This window comes from Lacerta agilis, chromosome 2 (assembly GCF_009819535.1).
Source record: "Lacerta agilis isolate rLacAgi1 chromosome 2, rLacAgi1.pri, whole genome shotgun sequence".
Taxonomy (NCBI): domain Eukaryota; kingdom Metazoa; phylum Chordata; class Lepidosauria; order Squamata; family Lacertidae; genus Lacerta; species Lacerta agilis.
In genome coordinates this window covers 59,397,849-59,415,841 of record NC_046313.1, presented here as the reverse complement: position 1 = coordinate 59,415,841, position 17,993 = coordinate 59,397,849, and the positions used below count along the sequence as shown (strand labels likewise).

Here is a 17,993-nt window from a genome sequence, read left to right as displayed (position 1 = left end):
AGCATACAAGACCTAAGGATATGTGGAGAAGTACATTGTCTCTCAAGACAGACAGATGCCAACAACAACATGAAAGAGCTCATGAGAACATGAAAGGGGGTATGGGCAGAAAGCAAGAAGCAAGTTTGTCCCCTCCACCAAATTCAGTTTTGCCATTCAATTGCCTTAGAAGAAAGCCACGCAGCAAGCAGTGTACATTATAGTTGGGCTGAATAACACAGAAGTTCAAAGGCCCCCAAAGGAAGCAAAATCAAAGCAGTCATTTCAAAAAGAACCACCACCCCAGCATCTGGTCTACTGCATTTTTAAGAGCGCTGGGGAGTAGAACAAGGCTCTGGGCAAAAAGAGAGAGAGGTTTTCTGAGCAGCTTTCATCTATTAAGAGAGGCTGATGCCAAGACTGGCGGACGCTTATAACAGCTGGAAGCCTTTCTTAAGGTCTCATCCAGTTGTGTCCCAAAAATGAATGCAATAAGCTGGCAAGGAAATCTGTGCAACACACCTTGTCCAGCTGGCTCATTCGGATCATGTTCTGTGACCAGAATTATTCAAATCAAAAAGAAGGGGGAGTTAGGAAGGAGAAAGCACATCTTTGACAGAGCCAGAAGAATGAACATGGGACCCTGGAACTAATAATAGCGAAACCAGAGCTTGCAAAGTGCACAGCAGTTTGCCATGACAAAACATATCTGGTTATACTCCAAATGAAGTGCCACCCAGGCCCTCCTCTAACCCTTCTGGGGAAAGGGTTCCATTAATAATCACTAGTGTTTATGACTTTGCATGCAGAAGGTCCCAGTTAAAATCCTTGTCATCTCCTGGTAGGGCTGGGAAGGCTCTGTTCTGAAATCCAGGAGTGCTACTGCCAACCGGTGTAGACAGGACTGAGCTAGGTGGACTCACAAGAAGATAAAAGCCTGCTAGATCAAGCCAGTAGCTCATCTAGTCCAGCCTCCTGTTCTCAGCTGCCAACCAGATGCCTGCGGCCACACAAATTATTTGCAAGGCAAAAGATAAAACAAAGACTACAAAGCAACAAAAAACAGGTAGGGTACAATAATTCAAGATAGGAGTTTGAGAGTTGTGCTCCCTTTGACATTCCGGAGGTTTGTAAGATTGATGCTTTGAAAATTCCAGGAAGTGTCTCACAGATCAGCAGATTTTAGGAAACTAAACTCAACCAAATACTACTAAATACTCAAAGCAGCGACCTTAAAACTGCTGCGGAGGACAGACATACCCCAAGACAGGCCAGGGAACTGAGGCAAGAGGCCAAACAGCAATAAGGGCATTGTGAACAGCAGAGATTTACCAACTGCGTTTCTGAGCATCGAGGTGACATCAACAACAAGGGCTATAAACTTATTTTAAGCTTCGTAGTGAGGAGCAATAACACGAGTCCAACATTCGGAAAGCAGTTCCAATAGTGATTGTGTAATAAACGTTATGCTGTGAAGGAAAACATTTTTGCTTCATCAGTCATGACCATTCCCTGTTGTTAAAATGCAAGCTTATTATGCTTTAGCTAGATTGGCAACATACTGAGGAACCAACTGAATTGGAGACAGCCCGAGAGATTCTTAAAAAGGGTGTTCAAGGACAAAGGATTGAGAAAAGCTACCTGGGAAGTGGAGATTTCATGCACAAGAAAGACACACAATTCTGAATGCGTTAGGCCATGTAAGGAAAGGTGGAGGGGGGGTGCAGAATCAATCCCATTATTTCAAGTGGAAGCAGTGCATTTCTAACCTTCTGGGCTACTGGAACTGAGGGAGCCTCATCCCCACTCTCAGATGATGACTCGCTGCTCTCTGAGCTCTCTGCTTTCTTCACTCCGCCAGCAGCTTTGGCAGGAGGTGGCTGTTTCACTGCGGAAGTCTTCGGCGTTTGCTTCAACAGAGCTGGAATAGAGACTGTCTTGGTTGACGGGAGACCGGATGCTGCTGCATTTTTCACTGGGGATGAGAAGGTCTGAGGGGTTTTTCCAGGCGACTTTGCCTATTTTTTAAGATGAGAAGAATGGAATAGAACAGATATTGCTTCTGCCAATTCATGAACTCAAATGATTCTTACGTCAGGCTTTAAAAATAAATAAATCCCAACATAAAAAAACAGATCAGCAAATAGGTTTTGGGAAGCAACTTTCAAGGCTGGGCAGTGGGCAACTTGTTTCGGAGTCATAGGAGGCACACGGCAATTTATGTTGTGGTTGGAGTTTCAGCAATTTGAACAAATAATAAAACTAACTCCTTTGAAACACTGCTATGTCACTTTCCCAGATACTCTGAAGCAGCCCACAACACTAAGAACGGACTTACATAAACACAGCTATAAGTGCCATCAAACCAAACAACACAGAGTGTTTCATTTTGAATTGGCTAATTTTAGTAATAGCAATGCATTTTGTCACTGATGTTTTGGGGGAAATTTATTTTCCCCCTACATCCAGTCAATATACTGCTGAGCCCCTAACCCATGGTTTTGGGGCTTGGGAATGTGATGGCCAAATGTAGCCCATTTTAAAGCTAGCATCCCTTCTTGGATTTTGTGCTTAGTGGCTTACAGCAGGTATGGGAAAGTTATGCTGTTGGACTAAAACTTCCACCAGCCCCTGCCAACATGGTCAGGATGTTGGGAGTTGTAGCCCAGTACCTGGAAGGTCACAAGTACCCTGCCTTAGGGAGAGAAAGGAAGGGCAGGTATCCCCAGGATGTCTCACCTGTGTTGCCAAGGAGGGTTCCTCCATCTCGGTGTCAGACGAGTCACTTGTCTCTGAGCTGTCTGCTGGCTTCGTGGTTTTAGCCACATTTCCAGGTCCTGCTCTGGTTTGTTGTGCCGTTTTCTTTGCTGGAGATGCCTTTACTGCATTTCCTTTAGAAGGTACAGCGGTGGCTGGCACACTTTTTGTCAGCGTTGTGTCGACCTGTCTGCTTTCCGCAGCTGGTTTTACCTACAACACCGGGAAAGTCAAAACAGGCACACGGCAGCTGAGAGAGCTGGGAAGTTCTCAAGGAACATGCCTTTGATAAGAATGCAATACATGGTCACGGTCCTCCAAGCACCTAAACTGCAAGTTGCCCTCGATTCCCAAGCAAGTTTTGGGATCTAGCATTGGACTTTGGTTAGGTAGGCAAGACCCAGAATTCAGGGCCAACCAACTTTCAACATCTCATTCTGGAGAGAAGAGACTCCTCCACTTTGAAATGGGCACCTTGAATTAATGAATACTGATAGTGAACAAATGTATACAAAGGATCCCAGGACACCCATGGGACCCAAACAAGAGAAGGAAGACAGGTAGTAATACACCGGGGAGAACTAACATGGTGGTAAGCAGGATCAAAGCCAAAGGTTGGCAGGGTCAGCTGGTGATGGCCAGGGGATCCATTTTCTTTAGGTTACCCACTGTTACTCCCCTTCCTTCCCACCCCACTTTGCACCAATGGGACCTTTTCCCTCCAAGTATGGTGAAGGGAAGTAGGAGAAAGAGCGCTGTCTGGATTCAAAAGCACCATATGTGTACATCCAGCCCGTGAGTTGGCTGTTCCCCACTCCTGCAGTAGTTGGAACTACCTGGAGTGTTGCAGTATTTGTTTCTTCTTCCGAGTCTGAATCATCACTGGAGTCTCCACTGCTGCTTTCTGCCTTCTTTAAAGCTAAAACACAGAGGAGACAAAAGCACTTAAGATGACTCCAATAAACATGTGAAAACATTAAATGCAGCTTTAGAGATCCAAGACCAAAAAAGTAGGAAGCTCTGGTGTGATTTTTTAAAATTAGAGTATCCATATCTCCAACCATCAGATTTTAAGATACTTGCCCAAAGCTTATTTTTAGGTGGTTCCCCGACCCACATAGTAATAGGTCATTTAAATTACCTAAAAATCTTGCTGTTTGGAAAGATATGCCCTGGCTGCTGACGACTCAGCTATGGAAAGGAAAAAGAAGCCCAAGATAGAATTGTGTTTTTATTCACATGAGTCATGCCATTAGAAAGTGTATTTAGCCTCCAGTTGGCACGTTCAGAACATACCAACCATGTACTTGAGATTATACCAATTAATGACACAGCAGCAGGATATTCTTCTGCGGTAAAAACCAATTACGTTTTAAGATCCAAGTATAAAGGGATGTTAAGAATTCACAGCAGAAGTGGGTCATAACTGAGGAGGTTTATGCTCTTGGAGTTGACAAAAGTGATGAGCAATATCCAATATTACTACACACTCCTTGTAGACCCATTGAAGCCAATGGCCTTAAGCCCATTTCAATTACTGTACTCCAATGAAACAGTGTGTGTCTTAGTTGACCATAATTTGTAAGACTTTCCAATAGACTAGACAACATATTACAATTGCTAGGCTTATGAATACCCACACAGCACAAATTTATGGGAGGTGAGTGACCCTAATTTTGCATGTGATGTTAATTTAGCTAGATACTGGCCAACATACTCATAAATAAATGAGGAAATCCATAGAGAAAATCTGTTGACTGACATCAAAATGGAAATGTATTTATTTCAGGTGCTCAGACAGCTCAGCACGCTTGTTATAACTTTAACCTAAGAAAGTTACTGTGCTACTCACATGCCTGCCTGCCTGTATGCTCATGAACACAACTGTATTTGTGTCCTTTGGATCCTTTAACGTGTTTTGTCTCTTTGCAATGGATACCTGTTCTCACCGAGAGTACTGAACATTTTCCTTTTGTTGAGAACAGTTTTCTTTTATATTTCCCCCCTCAAATAGAGCTGAAACAATCAAGCCTACAACATGATTTGCAATGCAATGCAGGCCAACCTCACTGCAAGTCAAAAGGAGAGATTTGAGTCTGAGAGCTTGGATGTTTGTGCAATGCCTTGCAACACACATCTCAAGCCAGCCAACTTCTTACCTGGGGTTTTTACTGCTGCTGGTGTCTTTTCTTCCTCACTTTCAGATGAGCTGCTGCTGCTACTGCTTTCAGAGTTCGTCGTCTTCCTTGCAGCGGCTGCCAGTGATGCAAGAGGCTGCGAAGCAGATCCTGGTTTAACAGGGAGGATTTTATTCTTTCCTGCTTTTGTCACAGCCTGTGTTGGTGACTTATTTGCAGTTGCTTTTTTCTGTTGCCCTTTTGCCTGGACAGCAGCTACAGCCACCCCTTTGCCTGGGAAGGAGTTCGTCTTCTGTGCAGCGAGGTGCAGCAAGTTGCTGGTTTTGTTTCCTGCTGCGGGGACTTTCACCTAAGAGAAGAAGCAATCCCATTGTCAAGTTGTATATAGGATACCACCCATGACTGACTCTTCTACAATGCTTTGAGGCTTTCCTACAATCAAGCAGTATAATTTCATAAATAAAATACACAGCCTATGCAGTCCATCACAACTCTTCTCCAGAGACTCCAAGTTTGCAAACAGCTCCAATAAGACCACATTAACTGGCAGCTCTGCATGTACAATAGAGAGAGGAGAGCTGTGCCCTACCTTTTGGACCATGTGTTTATTGTTATAGGCTTTCTCCTATTCAATATCCTCAAGACTGATTTTGATCTGAAGGTAGATCAGTGCTTGTCTAGAACTGTCTAGACAATTGCCTAGGCATTCAAAGCTTGTCTAGAATTTACCATGTAAAGAATGCAACTTATTATGGTCACCCTAACAAGGTGGATTTGGATGCATTTCAAACAAGGAATGGTTCCTTTTGCCATAGGGATTCTTGGTAGGTCCGTTTTTTCTCCCAAATCTTACAATATCTGCTTGTGAGCCTTCAAAGCAGACACATCTCAGTTATTCCAGGCTCTTAAAGCGCTCTCATGACTTTTCCTATATCCCTGAATTAAACATTTTGGGGTTAGGTTTTTAAACCCTTAAAGCTGTGCAGCATAAGGGATTTGCCTTTCTGGAAGGTGAGCAGAGGCAGCTCAAACCTTCCTCTGTTCTCTTTCTAAAAAAAGGGACTTTCCAAAGTTCACCTGATGAGAGATTTTGAACATACACAAACAAAGCAAGTGCTATATTTGCAATCATGAAGTCTGATTTTCCACGAATATCCTATTTGCACACACACAAACACCACTTACAAGCACTAGCAGTAACACTGCCTTCTCACCTCCTTGCCAGCAGCTTCTTCCTCTTCGGAAGATGACTCCTCATCCTCACTGCTGCTCTCCGCTTTAGCTAAGGAACTGTTATTCACAGCCACATTGCCTGCAACACAGGTGAGAAGAGATGTCAGCATATACAAGTCTGAAGGATTTCAGTGTCTCCAAGGGGAGGGAAAACTGAAGTCGCAGGAAAATTTCTATCCTGTAAAAGGACACCATGTGACAAAATTCTAGAAAGTATCTCAAAGTTCCACAACACTCCTCATAGCAAAACCTCTTCGTAAGCAAACTGCCTATTTTCAAACAGTATCCAAGGTGCAAATTGTACATCACAAAATAGCCAGGTAGTAAAGTGCTTGGGGACATGGAATTAGACAAGTGCGCCTTACTTTTTATGGGTTTTGCTGCTTCCTCCTCCGAGCTCTCAGAGCTGCTCTTGGGATCAGGAACTCTTATCTTTGCTGGGCTGCCTTGCTTGATTTCCTCCGCCTTTCGTTTCTGGGCTTGTGGTGAAGTTCTGTGGGACAGATTTTGCAAGTATGTTGAATAGGCATTAAACAAGGGTAGTTAGCTCAAAAGGGTTCGCTCAACAACTTTCTGGGTCTCATGCCTCTGTAGGACAAGAACCACCACTGTCACTCATGAAACATTTACTTTGCTATGGAAATAAAACAAAACCGGGTACTTCTTTGACTTTTTTTTTAAAGTTTGTAGTTCAGTCAAACTGTCTCCCCAAGTTAACATTTAAAATTAACTTATTAGAGGCAGTAATAGAACTAATCATACCCAAGACCGTGAAATTAGGATGAGGAGCTTAATTAAAACCTAGTAATAGCCTCATCCTATCTGCATGGCTAATTTGAAGATGGAATTTTCCAAGCCTCTCACACTGATCACCTACCTGTCAAGAAAAAAAAAACGTTGAGTCTAAACATTATCCAAGAAAAAACAATGAAAGAGAAAAGGGATCAGCTAATGGATCTCTTGCCCTCACACAAGAGTGAATGGGTCATAGTTAAAAACCCCTCAAAAAGGAGTGAAGGGGGAGAATGAGCCCCATACAGAAGAATTGCCATGGTATTGGTGGTTTCAAGGGCCAATGTGCAGGGGAACTGTGGAGGGGGGGGGAGGAACCTCAGAGAGAGAATAAACAGGGGGCAAAACTTGACAGCATCACTCAACAGGAAAGATGGCATTTCCTAGCAGATCCCTTCCTTACTTTGCATTTTATATCATGTAGGTGTCATTTGTCTAACCATTTAGCTAGATGGGACAGAGAGGAAGAGAGAGCGAGATCTACGCAATGCTTAGAAAACAACTTTGGGGAAAACCTAGAGATAAAAATGAAATGAAAGACTGAACAATTCAAAGTTGCGACCCACAATTAGTCAAAATTATGTAGGCTATGTGTACTGTTACTTGAGCATGGTGATTTATAGACAAAACACTAATCTTTTTACCTCAGGCCAGACAACTTTGCATTATCAATTTAGATATAACAACACAGATATATTATAGATATAATAACACAGAGCCCAAGAAGTCCCAGACTGATGGAGTGAAACAGAAGGAGCTTCAAAGTTTTAATTTGAGCAAAAAGAATAAGGACGCCCACTTTTCATGAGCTGGGCAAAAGGGATTTTTTTTAAATTTTGGGGGCTTGTTTCAGAAGTGCTTTCTGACTCTTCAACAGTACAAAAGGGGAGGACACTGGGGTTCTGATGCCCCCTTCCAAGGAGTTCTTTGAATGCTAGGCCAGCTATGCCATTGCCCTCACATGTGAAGACCCTCTATGCATGTAGTGACAGGTCTATGTAGAGCATAAGGAGAAGTCCTGGGGCAATAAAGACCCTTCCTTGCCTGGGAAATCTATAATTGCAAATGGGTGGCTTGTGCAACTCCACATGTTCCAAGAATGAAACGAGACTATTTTATCTAATCTATCCTTTTATTCAGGGTAGATTATGTTGGTCTGGAGGTTACCCTTCCAAAAGGGAAGTAATTAAAATGCAGAAAATACTAATACTATTATTAAAATGTATTGCTAATAAATACTAATTTAAAAGTGTGTCTATCAGGCACAGTATCAGAAAAAAAACACAACTTCATCCAATAAAAGGCTTGTTTCTTTTTTGTTAAACTTACTTTTTCCACTGAGTGAAGATATCTCCGAGAGGGACTGGAGATGGTAGGAAGGTCTTCTGTATGAGAAAAAGAAAAGTTCATTCTGTCCTTTATCCATATCAAGAACAGAAACCCCACTCTTTGCCCCCACATTTTTTAAAAAAAACAACAAGAAGAAAGCAACTGTAAAGTTGCTCCAAGTACATTACAGGCCCAGAATAAAGAACCACAAAATAATGGAAAACAATTCGGCCAAAAGATGCTCCTAGGACACAACTAATGTCTTCTCATTGTAGAATATTTACCAAAAAACCCCACTGGTTTTATATCCCCAAAAAGGCAAAAAGATAAGCCCAACATAATGGAAAGTAGTATTTCTGGCCCCAGATTAAAATGTATCTGAAGGGTGTGTTTTTTTAGAAGTCTATATACTTATCAAGTACAGTGGTACCTTGATTGTCAAACTTAATCCTTCGACTCCCAGAACTGTTCGAAAACCAAGGCGCAACTTTCGATTGGCTGCAGGAGCTTCCTGCACTCAATCGGACATTCAGCTTCTGAAAAACATACGCAAACCAGAACACTCACTTCTGGGTTTGCGGCGTTCGGGTGCTGATTTGTTTGGGAGCCAAGCTGTTCGAGTACAAAGGTACCACAGTACTCTCATAAAATCCTCAAGAGAAGTGTTGGCAGCAGCTACACCCCAGTGCCTAATAAATGCCAACTATGACAATTGGAAACATACTATTACCAGCACTGATAAATATATCCTATACCCAGCTTAGGACGTTGAAGAAACACACACATTCAAAAGTGCCAGGGGTTGCCAACTCTGACATCAACTAACACAACACTGCAGGTTTCCTGTAATATGCTTTTTGCATTCTTACTCTCCCTCTTGCATGTTATTTAATCCACTGTCAGTACAGCCAATTTTGGCTCCAGGCTTTATTTGCCTCTCATGGCTGCAATCCAAATGGAGAGGTCCAAGCAGTGGGGAGAACCACACCCACAAAAAAGTGCCTGCGACACTGCTGGATAAGCATTTATCATATGTGGGAAAGAGTGCTATGTGCATTTCAATGTACAGTACACACACCGGTCTCCTCTATATCAGGATAGGTGGGAGGAACTCACATATATTTAAATATCAAGAGATGCTTCTCACACAAAGCCACTTGTGGGGATTGGGGTGGGGGGGGGACACATTCAACGCAGCTCCTCAATGCATGAGAATGGCTTATCTTAACACCCCTAATAGTAAAAGTCACTGCTCAACAATGTTATTTCTAGGTGGTAAAAGCCCACATGACTTCAGTCTGGATGAGAAACAAGTGGATACTACTGAAACCATAAAGATTTCGTCCAATATTGTTTTCAGTGTAATTTCACGTTTAGGGTCTGCATATCTCTCAAACCTCCCAGCTTCAAGTCTGGCTACCCCAATCCTATATACACGTAGCATCATTCTCCTCTATGCCACAAAATACCTTCAAGTTGCAACCCTGTCTGCCTAAATTATTTGTTTCAGTCTGACAGCTTAGTAAAAGTAAAGGTAAAGGACCCCTGACAGTTAAGTCGAGTCGCAAATGACTCTGGGGTTGCGGCGTTCATCTCGCTTTACTGGCCAAGGGAGCCGACGTTTGTCTGCAGAAGATTTTCTGGGTCATGTGGCCAGCATGACTAAGCCGCTTCTGGCACAACGGAACACCGAAACCGGAGCAGTGCATGGAAATGCCATTTACCTTCCTGCCAGAGCGGTACCTATTTATCTATTTGCACTTTTTTTGGCGTGCTTTCGAACTGCTAGGTTGGCAAGAGCTGGGACCGAGCAATGGGAGCTCACCCCGTCGCGGGATTCGAACCGCCGACCTTCCGATCGGCAAGCCCTAGGCTCAGTGGTTTAGACCACAGCACCACCCACATCCCCGATAGCCTAGCAGTACCTCTCAAATGGCAATGTTCAAAGCTGATGTGCATCAAGTCTTGCTAGTGCTACCACGAAGCTCTGTATATCTGTCACAGGTGGGAAGAAAAGGTTTCATACTAAACAAAGAGCCCAGACAGCAGAACCACATTGGAGATTCTCCACTTAGGAGGTTACAGCATTGGGGGAACTCTGTGGTAGTCCAGACATCAGGACTACAGAGCCTCCAAGGAGAAAATGATTCTGCATTAGAGATCAGGGCTGTAGAATAATTAATAATTAACAATAATAATTTATTTCTACCCCACCCATCTGGCTGGGTTTCCCCAGACACTCTGGGCAGCTTCCAACGAATTATTAAAAATACATTAAAACATCAGTCATTAAAAACTTCCCTAAACAGGGCTGCCTTCAGATGTCTTCTAAACGTTAGTGTGATGGCTTGGGACTCGGGCTCGGAACCAGAGGACTCTCAGTCGGCACCGGATCCTCTGCGTCAGACATCAGCTGAATCAAGTATGAGAGCCGATGCTGAAGAGCCTCAGTCTGCACAGGTTCTCCTGCAACAAGCACCAGCTGGGCCGAGTCAGGGGCCTGAGCCTGTCCTGGTTCCAGGTGCGGAGAATACCTCGTTGCCGTCAGCTGGGCCATCACTGACAGCTGTTCCACTACTGGCTGGGTCAGGAGAGGCTGAGGTGGCCCCTGGGTCTAGTAACCCACCGGCGTCTCCCGAGCTGCAGAGACTCAGGTCTGAAAGAAGGAGAGACCTGAGTACTCGCAGGAGGAGTTATCGCCTTCAGGCGAGACAGGGTGGTGAGTCGTCAGGGGATCGGGACTGGCCATTACGTTTCCAAGCACAATTCAAAGTGTTGGTGTTGACCTTTAAAGCCCCAAACGGCCTTGGCCCAGTATACCTGAAGGAGCGTCTCCACCCCCATCGTTCTGCACGGACACTGAGGTCCACGCCAAGGGCCTTCTGGCAGTTCCCTCGCTACAAGAAGCCAAGTTACAGGGAACCAGGCAGAGGGCCTTCTCAGTAGTGGCGTCCACTCTATGGAACGCCCTCCCACCAGATGTCAAAGAGATAAACAACTACCTGACATTTAGATGACATCTGAAGGCAACCCTGTTTAGAGAAGTTTTTAATGTGTGACATTTCAATGTATTTTTGTTGGAAGCCGCCCAGAGTGACTGGGGAAATCCAGCCAGATGGGCGGGGTGCAAATAAAATAATAATAATAATAATAATAATAATAATAATAATAATAATAATAATAATACCTCGAAAGAGATAAAAGGCTGTCGGACCCCACCCCAGGTTGCAGGAACAACATTGCTGTTTGCTGGATTCTGCCTGTGATCCTGTTCCTGACCTTGCCTGGTTTCCTGCCCTGTATCCTGCCACAGCTCTGTCGGACTGACGCCTTGCTGACCCCTCAGACTCCGGACCAGACCTGGACCTCGCTCTCTGATTATCCTCGGGCCAGCACAGTTAGATAGTTGTTTATTTCCTTGACATCTGATGGGAGGGCATTTCACAGGGCGGGAACCTAACATCTCTCAGTGAGGGAACTGCAAAAAGGCCCTCGGAGCTGGACCTCAGTGTCTGGGCTGAACGATGCGGGTGGAGACGCTTCTTCAGGTATACTGGGCCAAGGCCGTTTAGGGCTTTAAAGGTCAGCACCAACACTTTGAATTGTGCTTGGAAACATAGGGGAGTCAATGTAGGTCTTTCAAGACCAGTGTTAAGTGGTCTCGTACTTGCAATATGCCGTATTTTACACATACACCCTGCTAGATGACCATAGTAAAAATATTCAGATTGTTCAAGTGTGTTGCTATTTTAAGCTATAAATTATTTTAATATTGGGTGGTGAAGACCATCTGCACCTGCAGACACATCCTCAAAACCAAATGCAAATAATTAATCTTTACAGAGTCAGTGGTTTCTGGTTTGTGACCTCAACCACCCCAACTGTAAACAAAATTTAGGATAGGTCACAAGTGGCTTACTGCAGTACAAGAGAATGTAAATACTAAGTTTTTTAAAACCCTCATTTCCTGAGGCTATACTCAAACACCACACTAACCCCTTGCTTCCTCTATAGGTTATATTTTTAATCTATTCAATATTTAAGCAGCTATACACACCCATTAAGTAGATAATGTAAAACTCACATACTTTTATCGTGAGCTTGCTTTGGGTGTATAAACCTCAAACAAAAACTCTATTTGGAACCCTTACATTTATCAGGCTTAGGGCAAATTCACACATGCATGTGTATTTCTGAATAAACCTGCATCCATGAAACAGCCTCAGAGATTGGACATGAGTGTTACTAAATCCTTTGCTTTCAATAAATCTATTCCAACGATGACTAACATTGTATAACAGCTAGAGCTTTCAGTTTCATTTCCCTTCAGGCTCCTCGCACACATTCAATGGCAAGTCACTAAATAATATGCATGTGTGTGTGTCTCTGTTGACACTGATATCAGGACAATGCTAGCTGAAGCGGACTAAATAATCAGCACTATCCTCAACTACAGTACACTAAAGAACCCAGTTAGGTTCAAGGATACTAGCATAAAACGGAACATACAAGAACATGTTACTCTTGATAATCTGTAATAACTGACTCTCAACAGCCAAAATGTGGATTAGAATTCACAATCCACTCCTAAGACTGCTCAGAAAGGTTAGAAAAAAATCAATGAATTACTATTCCCAGATACTCTTGACTATGAGAGGTAATTGATCTGGATTTATAGGCAATACTTCCCAGAGTAAAATGAAAAAGCAAGGTTGTTTATTCTGCATATCTGCATAGCAAATTATCAAACACTGTTTTGTTTTGACTATACAGGGTGGCCCAAAAGTAGGTATACAATTGAATCAAAGTGGCAGTTGGAAAGAAAAGTTGGCAGTTGGAAACATACCTACTATTGGGCCAACCTGTAGAATGTAACCAGCAACATGGGGGTAGAGGTTCCTCCAGCCAAGTGTTACAACCAGGACATTGATATTTGTACCACAGTTGCTCTTCTGGACTGCAACGAGCACACCCAACCTACTAGTCCCCCATTTCCAAAATAGCAACAATTCCCACTTGGTGTGAAGTTGTCAGGCACACCAGCCCAAGAAGATCCATTCGGCATGGGCTAAAAATAGAGGCAAAAATCAAGGCTGCCCGGATTCTCTTATTTTAAGAAATGTTCCCTTATTCCAGAACATGATCACACAATGAACACCTTATATTTTAGGATACCACAGCTCCTTAGGATTTCTTATATATAACTACACCCACCATGTTCCAAGTGTTCAGAGTGCTTCATGTACATGTACCTGATTCCTTGTATCCCTGCCTGTGGTGTTCAGGTGAGCCTCTGCTAGTGGTCCCCACCCAGGCCCAGTTCTGAAGACCTTCCCAGCTCAGATCAGGGAGGCCCGCCTTCCACTTCCACCACCTAGTGAAAACCCTTTTAATTTCAAACTGGCACTTTTAAGCTTTCTGGTAAGCATCCACTGGTCTCGTCTTCATTGCATCTTTTTAAGTGCACCATACACCGCTTAGAGAATACACCTGTAACTAGAGGATACAAGCCACTGAAATAAAATCTCAGAAATCCTTTCAATAGGCGCCCTGGGTGTTCTGAAGAGCTGCCTAGAAATACACGCTTAATAAACTGAACAAATCCTAGCTAAGGCCTTGTGAGGCATGTAAAGGCTACTGCTATGAAAATGGGCTGCTGGACGCCACAGAACAAGCTTAAAGAGAAAGATCAGCATTCTCAATACGAAATCTTCCCTACTGCAGGATTACAGGGGAGGGGGAGTGAGGGCAGCTGCTTCGTTAGACCAGAAAGACAAGACTTTATAGGGTTGCAGTTTCATAGAGTTATTGGGAAGGCCTGCTAGTGAGGCGGGGGGAGAGCAAGGCTCGTAGGATACCCCCCCCCCCGCCCCCTGCACCCACGTGGGAGCCCGTGCAGTTACCTGCCCACTCTGTGCCAGCAGCTCCCTTGCTGCTCTCTCATAGCCAATCTGGACCAAGTGCTGGTGCACCAGAGCCAGCAGCTCTTTCTGCTCGCTGCTTCCTGCTGCTGCCATGCTATAACACCTCCAAGGTTTCTGGTCCTTAGCCCGCGTACACTGCCATCAACGGAGGAGCGGGGTTCACAGCGAGTAGCTGATAAGCCACATGCTCCCTGCCGCTTCCTCCTCTAACCCTTTGACCAGGCAGCAGCGCGGACACGTCACTTCCCGTTCCGGAACCCCGGGGGCTCCTGGGAAGTGTAGTCTCTTATCGCCGAGCATCCCAGGCGCCCTTGCTTGTAATTCGCACGCTTTGTGCCTTCTGTGCTGCTGCGTCCCGCTTTAGACGTAAAGATTCAACGATCGGCTTTCTGCCTAAAGCAGCATTTTTTAAGGGCGCAGACAAAATGACATGCACGGCTCAAGTTTTAGGAGGCTGCGTTTTTTTTAAAAACAGCAGCGGTTTTTGTTTTCTTTGACAGATGCTCTGGATTTCTGCAACTTGCAAGGCATGTACAGTATAAAAAAGCAAAACAGCTCATCGCTCGGTTTCTTGGGACCTGCAGGGTAGCTCAAGATTTTCTAAGTTCCTCTGTTTGGAAAGACTGCTCGCCCAAGTATAGATTGCATTCCACATTTAGCTTTTTTGTAAATATTGCTCTATGCAAATAGCACTTCCGTTTACTTAAACACCTGATTGTATCTCAAAATTCTGGACACCTACCAGACCATCTGTTTAAATTAGGTTGTTTTTGCAGGCAGGTGGTTTTAGAGTTGTTTTCTTACTGAATAGGTGTTCTGCTCTGGGCAGCTGCTGCCATTTAGTGTCTGTGTTGCTGCATTTAAATTTATAGGTAGTTATACATAGGGGCAAAGCAGTTAGATGAGGTGAGTGGTTGCCACAAGCCTCAACGTTGGTACTTTATAGGAGAAAGTTGGCTCTGCACACACTCCGTAAAGAAATGCCTCTATTTTTAAACAAGCTAATAACGTCCAGCGCAGGCTTTTGCAACTCTGAAATACAGAGCCCTTATTTGTGTATAGTGGAGGCTGTAGACTTGTACCCACTTTGTTGTTCAGTCTTTCAGTCGTGTTCGACTCTTCGTGACCCCATGGACTAGAGCACGCCAGGCACCATATGCCTGTTGTCTTTGTCCATGGAGTTTTCTTGGCAGGGATACTGGAGTGGCTTGCCAGTTCCTTCTCCAGGTGGATCACATTTAGTCTAAACTCTGCGCTATGACCTGTCCATCTTGGGTGGCCCTGCATGGCATAGCTCATAGCTTCCCTGAGTTATTCAAGCCCCTTCGCCACGACAAGGCAGTAATCCATGAAGGAGTGTACCAACTTACCTAGGAGTAAACCCTATTACCTAGGAGTAAACTCAGTGTGGCTTGCTATGAATAAGTATGGTCTGCAATCCAATATCCACTTGCCTGGGACTAAGCCCCATTGTAAACATCTGAGTAGATATGCATAGGGTTATTAAAAGAAAATTGGCCCTGCTTCAGGGGGTCCTATAGATTTTAGTTATTTGCTGTATGTTTAGTCCACGTCTCAAACAATTATTGCGCCCTGAAGTAGCTCGCATCAATATATAAAGTTTAAAAAGGAGAGAGACAGGACCTCCCACTAGGCTTACAAACTAAAAGACAACACACAATGAATGAAGGATGGAGGCAAAACGCAGAGGATGGAGATTAGTTCTCCAAGGCAAAATGGTGAGCTACAAGAGTTTAAGCCAGGTCAGTCTTCACTTGCTGGTGTTCTTCCTTGAATAGCAGTTGGTGGCTCTTGTTCCTCTACCCCACAGATGGGGTCAGAGTATCCTTCCTCTTGCTTGTTTAGGGAAGTTTTTAATGTATGACATCTTAATGTATTTTAATATTTGTTGGAAGCCGCCCAGAGTGGCTGGGGAAACCCAGCTGGATGGGCGGGGTACAAATAAATGATGATGATGATGATGATGATGATGATGATCATAGCTTCTGAGTAGTCCCTGGACAACTGGCAACTTGGAGCTGAGTGTGTATTCTTTCTAGTGGGGCAGGGAGACTGAGCTTTCTGCAGTAGCTCCATGTCAAGGCCTATGGGTGGGACTGGATTGCTCTCTCTTTTGCCTTGGCATTATTACTGGGAGATAAAAGGAGCAGTTTCTAGTGGCCCTAGTATATCATAGTTGGCTCGCCACCAGGCCTGTGGTTTTATATCTGTAAGACAGGATTTTGTAGAGGGAGGAACTGTAGGAGTGATAAAACCAGGTGGGCTTGGGTATAAATAATAAAATTAGTATTATTAAGGAGGTAGTAAAGAGCAGTGTGGTTGCTCTTGCTTTGACAGTAAAAATGGAAACTTCATTCACTTATTGTTTACTCATTTTTTTCTGTTTGCATCCAACCTCCCTTTTAATTGCCCCATAGGGCTCTGCTCAAGAATGAGTGGGGGATTATAAAGGCAAGAATGGAGAGATAACCAGTTTCTTGTGCCCTTTCTGGGGTAACCTGACACACACTGTCTGAGAATCCAGGATATAGATGGTGGTGTTTCTGTGCTTGGTTACTGGATTAGAGTACAGAGTTCTAGTTACAGGTAGGTAGCCGTGTTGGTCTGCCATAGACAAAACAAAATTTAAAAAAAATCCTGCATGCACGAAAGCTCATATCAATAACAAACTTAGTTGGTCTCTAAGGTACTACTGGAAGGAATTTTTTCATTTTGTTTCAAGTACAGTCCTGTTATGTTTCAAATATGCCAGTGTAATGCTTGCAAATTATCACTTGATGGCACTGTAGTGCTGTTTTCGCAGCTAAAACATGAAACATAAAAAGGAAGGCCACCATGGGGGGGGGAATAGCCCATCCTTCATTTAGACTCTATGGTAGAAGCTTCATTAGAAGGTGCCCCTAAAGTGGACAGCAAGACTCAACCAAGAATATGCTGGATGGCAGGGGTCCCAAATCAGGGTGCTTTGCTGGGTAAAGAAAAAAAATCATTGATGAATTACCCCACGTAGCAACATCTGTAGCACTGGGATCAGATTTTGATCCTCTCCCTTCTCAGTTTCCTCAGCTGTTTTTCTCCCCTGAAGGAATATAGTAGAAAAGTCTGCTTTTGGAAAAGGGGAAACAGAGACACCCCTTTAAGGATGTTAATGGCGCGAGGCAGACATATGATTGCTATTGCTTGAGTTGAGAGGGTAGCCACTGGTCTGGTCCCTGGCACTCTCTCCTGTCCAAGAGTTCTGACCAAAAAAACAAAATGGAGATTGATAAATCTGACAGTGCTGCACCCCAGAACTGTGCCCTTGTTTTGCACAGAGCAGCAGCTACATGCTAAAGAACAGGGTGCAGAAAGAGATCAGTCCCACAAAGGGACATTTCAGGAAATAATTGGTCAAAAAATGTGTTGGAAGACATTTGCAACCAAAAAGATTGCGGTTGTTGTTCCGTTAATCTTGCTGTGTCACCCATTTCTGTTCAAATAACTTGGATCAGCATTAGGCAACCCATGGGCCATCCCAAGATACCAAAGGCCAAGATGGTCTCTCTGGCACCATTTCCAGGTACAGACGTATCAGTGGCAGAATGACATCCTCTATCACACCTGGGGGTAGCAGGTTAACATAAGTTATGCAGGGCAGGCCTCCAGCACCTCACTGCTGCTTCCCATCTTCCAGCATCAACTGCCTGGGGTCTATTTGTCCACCAAAATCACTACAATCTAACCCAATGTTTGCTACATTTGCTTTAGCAAATGGCTTTCAGCCACCTCTGTTGTTAGATGCATGGGTCCAAGACTGTTAATTCCAATAAGACTCAGTATG

At 44.0% G+C, this 17,993-nt stretch overlaps 1 protein-coding gene across 1 annotated transcript in view; it reads right to left on the bottom strand.

The window, feature by feature from the left end:
* The window catches only part of TCOF1 (treacle ribosome biogenesis factor 1), a 37,982-nt gene extending 23,588 nt beyond the window's left edge, over positions 1–14,394 (bottom strand). The window contains exons 1-8 of the mRNA XM_033140294.1: positions 14,132–14,394; positions 8,229–8,284; positions 6,473–6,600; positions 6,089–6,186; positions 4,896–5,223; positions 3,573–3,655; positions 2,719–2,949; positions 1,749–1,997 (exon numbers count right to left, since the gene is read on the bottom strand). Of these exons, the coding sequence (XP_032996185.1) occupies positions 1,749–1,997; positions 2,719–2,949; positions 3,573–3,655; positions 4,896–5,223; positions 6,089–6,186; positions 6,473–6,600; positions 8,229–8,284; positions 14,132–14,245 (1,287 nt within the window). The 5' untranslated portion in view covers positions 14,246–14,394. The remainder of the gene's footprint in view (positions 1–1,748; positions 1,998–2,718; positions 2,950–3,572; positions 3,656–4,895; positions 5,224–6,088; positions 6,187–6,472; positions 6,601–8,228; positions 8,285–14,131) is intronic.
* Between the last annotated feature and the right edge of the window lie 3,599 nt (positions 14,395–17,993).